The sequence below is a fragment of the Hemiscyllium ocellatum genome, assembly GCF_020745735.1.
Source record: "Hemiscyllium ocellatum isolate sHemOce1 chromosome 27 unlocalized genomic scaffold, sHemOce1.pat.X.cur. SUPER_27_unloc_2, whole genome shotgun sequence".
NCBI lineage: Eukaryota > Metazoa > Chordata > Chondrichthyes > Orectolobiformes > Hemiscylliidae > Hemiscyllium > Hemiscyllium ocellatum.
In genome coordinates, this window is record NW_026867487.1 from 1394704 (window position 1) to 1400356 (window position 5653).

Consider the following 5653-nt stretch of genomic DNA (forward strand, 5'->3'; position numbering starts at 1 on the left):
CTGAGACAGATTATGCTTTTTCTTCAACGAAGTCAATAAGAGATAAGTGCCAAAGGAGACATCTGTATTTAGACCACACAACAACCAGCCATGATCTCACTGCACGCCACAGCACGATTTGGAGGCTGAATGACTTGCTCCTGTCCAACCATTATTATTTCTTTCCATCGAACTGAGGACACTGAGGCGTTGATATGAAATTACGAAGGACATATGTGGGGTAGACAGGAAGGAATGCTTCTCTTTTGAGGGCGAGATAAAAGATCAGGGGAATCGATTTCAGGGAAGGGAAAGAAGAATTAAAGATGATTTGAGGAAAATTGTTTTAGCCAGAAGCTGGTGAGAAACTGAGACTCACTGACCATCATGATGTAACAGGCAAAATATGCTGAGAATATATAACAGTATTCAGTGGTGCACCTGCGATGTCAGCCCATATAAGGCAAAGAACCACGTGCTGGTAAATGGCTTTGGAATATTTAGGTACTTGTTTTTACAGGCACAGTCGCAATGGACCATGCCTCTATGAGTACAAAACAGCACATTTCTTAATCATTAACATTGCTCATGTAAGCACGATCAGTGCCAGAGTCATCCTCAGTTTTGTGAGCATTAACAGTTTTATGTTCAGACGGCAGAGGGAGAGTCAAGGACAAAAATGAACTGACTGAAAGTGAACACATACACACCCAAACTTCTGTTGGCGTTCACCTCAAGATCGTCTGATCCCAGATTATTGTCACCGAAGCCATGGCTGGTGTAGTATTCGATGCGATTAACTGAACCAACGGAAGCAGAAATGACTAAAAACGGGAAATGGGGAGTTATTGTCAGATTCACTGTCACAGTGAAGGCATGACCATTTAGAAATTTAATTAGATGAAATTTCTTCAACCACATGGTGGTGGATCCTTAGAATTCATTAACACGAAGAGCTGTGGTTATTAAGTCTTTGACTGTAACAAAACAATGGTGACTGGGCTCTTGATGTGTAAGAGAGTGAAAGGTTTCTGGGAGAACTCAGGAGAAAGAGGTTGAGAAACATATCAGCTGTGATTGAAAAACAGCAGACTGGAGGGGCCGAAAGGTCTAATTCTACTGCTATCTCTCTCAGTCGAATAGACTATGGATTTATGATTTGTAGTCTAATCCGTAACAACAAAGACGAAAACATAATTCCTTCGTCTTCTCTTTAACAATAACGGAAATATTTTCAATGCAACCTATTATAGAAAAAGCATCCAATGCACAGATTGCAGAGAGTCAATGGAAATTTACTCAAGTCCAATTTAACTGCAATGAGAGATTTGAAACAAACTTTTATCCTCACATCGGACAAACATTTTCCCAAACATTACGTTTAATGACTTAATTCTCAATATCACAGTACGTGAGAAAGTGAAAGTATTGCCTTCAGTCTCTGGACAACTCCTTTGTGTCTGATTCGCCTTTAAATGTTCTTAATTAGGTAACACAATGTGCATTTGTTGAATCTATTAAATACCATTTCTACACTTTTGTTTATCGTTGTATGCCATTCTTTGAGAATGCTTTGATACATTATTTTTCAGTATTATTCTCAGTTTGACAACTTAGTCAATCATTTCAAGCGATGTCGTGTAATATTCCCTCTCATCTCTATCGTAATGATCCTAAGATGAAGATCAAAGTCTCGAGTTCTAACCTAAATTCTACGATCTATTTGATTTGTCTCGTCCCTCGTCAGCAGGTTTATTAGACAGTGGTTCCCATGCATGCCAGCCTCGGATGTTTTAAGCATCCACTTGGCACACAGTATCAGTCAAGTAAAAATGTTGCAGCACAAATTCTCGTTTGATAATTATTTTACTGCCGATCAAGTGGGTAATGGATGATTATTTGAATATAAATTGTGTTCAGAGACATGGGGAAAGACAGGCGAATCTGCAACAGGCATTCGAATTTGTGCTGGCACATTGCGGCAAACGACTTCTCTTTGCACTGATGACATTTCGGCGATTATCTAATTAAATCGTTAAAAAATCCTACCAGAATGTAGGCATGTGTAACTGACAGTATTGCCTATGATTATATTATTGTAAAGTCAATCAATGATTCGATTGATTATTCACAGTATCGGAAATCTGATATCGTCAATTTGGAATCAAGGTCGAGCTAGAAAATGTCATTCTGCTCGTATTTAATGACAAGTGTCAGAAATATTCTTCTTTCATCAATTATAGGAAATGGTGATTATAATATATCAAATATGTCTGTCACTAAACACAGACAAATACTCATTCCCTATGATAACATCTTTCACACGAGGACAAGGATTTTATAACTAGCCATTTTTACTTAGTTCACAGACCATTCAAAACTACAAATTCAAGGGAAGCCAAACTTTTCCGGTTAAGATTAACTGTGAGATCGTAAATACATACAGTACCTGACCCATGTTTCTCAGAAGTCTTCTTGACAGGGGGAATGTCCGCAATTTCTTCATAAATTCCTTGATACAAACCAAGGCTTGAGCCACCAGTGTAACGGCCTGTTAAAGGAGGGATAGACAGGTCAGCATTAGTAACTAAACACCCGTCACAACACTGAGTTTATTTCTGAAACAACATTACTGCACAACACATGTAGTTCATGAATTCCAGGAAAATAGAGTCTTGGCACAATATTGACTGATCACTGATGGCAGCAACAATTTGGACAAGCAAGTGAACAGGCCATGATTAATTTTCATTTCTCATCTGTATGCAATGTTTATTTAGTTGAGGGTGTAGAGTGAAATGTTGCTTGTTGGGATCTATATCTCAGTTCTGTTCGAATCAGGAATGATTAATTCCAGATGAAAATGTTTAGTAAAAAAAAGAATTCTCAGGTCATAATGGAGCATGTGAGGGAAAATGATGGCTTTCAAAACTGAAACTGCTTAACGCAAAGAAAAAAGTTTTTTTATCATTATTTGATGAACAATAGAAAAACTCCTTGATGATTATGGGGCGGTTACACATCAATGTTGTGTTAAAAAAGGAAGCGTCAAGTCCAATGATGTATTTAGAATCTGAATATTGTAACTAAACAATTATATGGCAGCTAATACTAGTTGAGTGCAAAAATGTGAGCACGTGAAATATGGAGAAGCTTTTTGACATTGATAACCATACAGGAAGTTTGTATCTTTGACGGATGGCTGTAAACTACTCTTAAGATAACTTAATATGGACAGAAGCTGACGCATTTTATAATTCGTAGGAGAAAATTCATGCCTATGCTGGAATCTATTGTGACAGCAAAAAAGTCTGGAGATCACAGCGGGTCAGACAGCATCCATGGAGAGAGAGCAAGGTAATGTTTCAAGTCGAGATTATTCTTCATCAGAGTTGCGTGGATGTCTTCTGACCCGCTGTGATCTCCAGCGTTTGTCATTTCCAATATATGACAATATTCGTGTTGATCGTCATCGCTCACCTAGTGGAAGACAATTTATTTGAAATTGGTATAAATAGTGAACAGGTATGATCCGGTTACTCAAGAGAACGATGACCGAGAAGTGCAATTAACCCTTTCATTGACCTCAACTTCTGTCATCAGCACCAAGAAGCTGAAAAACCGTCAAGGAAAACTAACTGATGAATAAATAATTAGAGGCAGAGGGCCAACCTCTCAATGAAAACTAAAGTCACATTGTAACGCTTAGTAATTTATTCTGGAGTGTCACGGACAGATTAATTAAATTAAGGGGTATCCAATATTTATGTTTCTTGCTCATTAAAAGTGATTCAGGACAAATATTACCTTAAGGGTTAATTCAGCTTCGCGCTCCAGGTATTGAAGGACTTGATGAATATTTAATGCAATTCTGATTTCAAAATAACTCTTCTTTGAAGTAATTTAAAGATTTATCTTTGTGCCAATTTAAATTTGACGCTTCAAGAGCAGAGAAGACAGCCAGAAACGACCTCGTCCTCATCATCATCAAGGCCGAATGATGGAAAAGTGCAGCAACAATCTCCAACACCGACACAACATGAAACACGAGCAGAGTGTCACTGCTAGCTCAGTTCAGTCGGGAGACGAGAGGTTTACCTTTCCTTTGATATTTTCTCTGCATTACGACCAGCAGCGCGATCACATCACAGATTAACAGGACTGCCAACGCTAAGCAGATGATGCCAGGTATGGAAATAGATGTCCTTGCCTGTCCTTAAAGAAAGGATTAAAGAGAGATTTCGCTGAGTTATCATCTGCATTGTATAACTGTAAAGAGACCATGCATCAGAAAACGTTGAAATTAGCTTCAACACCGCGAAAATGCCAAAAGTATCAAAGTCACTCATCAGGAATGGAACAACACAAATGTTAATGATAGTATCAATCATAACTACCAGCAAGTGGAGATGAACGGGATGACAGCAACAAATCAGGTCCTGTGGAAGAGATTATACAAATATTCGTGAAGATGCAATTTAATTCAGGAGGACAAATGCCAGCATGTATTTTGAAAACTTAATGTCGAGTGATCGTCACAAAGTCAACATAATGCTTACCAGAACAGATCACATGGGCAATTCCCTTGCGATCACACTCCTTTTGCGTTGGTTCCATGGACAGACAGTCTGACAGAGAGGATTCACTTCCCTTACACTTCACATCATTCTGCCAGATTATGCCTTTCGCCTGGGAATAAGCGGACCCTCCTTGGGATGATAGAGCGAAGCCACATCCCAGCTGTCTGCAGACAACATTGGCCTCAGTCAAATCCCAGGAATCGCCACACAACGCGCCCCAACCTTCATCGCACATTATCTCCACTCTCCCAGAACAGTTGCTGCTTCCTCCAACCAGGGTCACGTTGTGTTGCGAATCTGTGATAAAGAACTGGTTATTACTGAAAGCATGACAGAGCAGAAACGCCATTCCGAGAGTTGACACAATCATGAGGACGCACCTGCTTGCTGATGGCAAGAATTTGAATTGAGGGACTGCTCCTTTGTTGCATTGGTCTCTGTGAAGAGGAGGAACATGTTGACTCCATTGGAAATCAGTTTTTGAAATGACAATGGAAATTTGAGATTTGCTGTGTTACCTGAACAAATAACACCTGCATCTTCCCTGTGTTCGCAGTTGTGTTGACCCCACGGATTTCTCTTACATTGCCACAGGGTTGGCTCGTGTGACAGGCACTCCACTTCATCGAGCCAAATAGGTCCCGTTCCTGCTCCGAATCGCTGAGTGTAATAATCAATGTCCTGGAGAGCACCGCACTGCAACTGTTTACAAATCACTTCCCCATCGTGGAAGTCCAGACTTTCTGAGCACACCGTGCCCCAGGCCTCATTGTAGAACACTTCCACTCTCCCCTCACACCGATGCTTTCCATTCACCAGCCGCATCTCCTTGTGTTCTGTTTATATAATAGCAGACCGCCATATTGACAGATAGTTTATGTCTTCAGTACGAAACAGTGACTATTCTCTGATATGCAGCACAGGTGCCATAAATTAAGGTGGTACATAAGCAACCTTATTATGCGATTGGAAGGAGTTCAAGACATATCAAGGAGAAGCAAGAGTTTGAGTTTGAAAAGACATTGAACAATGTGCCACTAGAACCTTGATAGGATTGATAATGCAAAGTTGTAGACAAAGGAAACTGACAGCAA

At 39.8% G+C, this 5653-nt stretch overlaps 1 protein-coding gene across 1 annotated transcript; it reads right to left on the bottom strand.

The window, feature by feature from the left end:
* Positions 1-627: 627 nt before the first annotated feature.
* Positions 628-4908, bottom strand: LOC132807652 (scavenger receptor cysteine-rich type 1 protein M130-like). Its single transcript, XM_060821704.1, has 5 exons — positions 4539-4908; positions 4377-4418; positions 4078-4194; positions 2429-2530; positions 628-803 (listed from the first exon to the last, which is right to left on the bottom strand). The coding sequence occupies exons 1-5, from the start codon at positions 4906-4908 to the stop codon at positions 628-630; spliced, it is 807 nt and encodes a 268-aa protein (XP_060677687.1).
* Between the last annotated feature and the right edge of the window lie 745 nt (positions 4909-5653).

Coding starts and splice junctions, on each gene's coding strand:
- LOC132807652 (XM_060821704.1), bottom strand. CDS start 4,908: ATGGCGTTTCTGCTCTGTCATGCTTTCAGTAATAACCAGTTCTTTATC. Junction 4,419..4,538: donor TGCCCATGTGATCTGTTCTG/GTAAGCATTATG, acceptor TCTCTTCCACAG/GACCTGATTTGTTGCTGTCA. Junction 804..2,428: donor TTCTGAGAAACATGGGTCAG/GTACTGTATGTA, acceptor TCCCGTTTTTAG/TCATTTCTGCTTCCGTTGGT.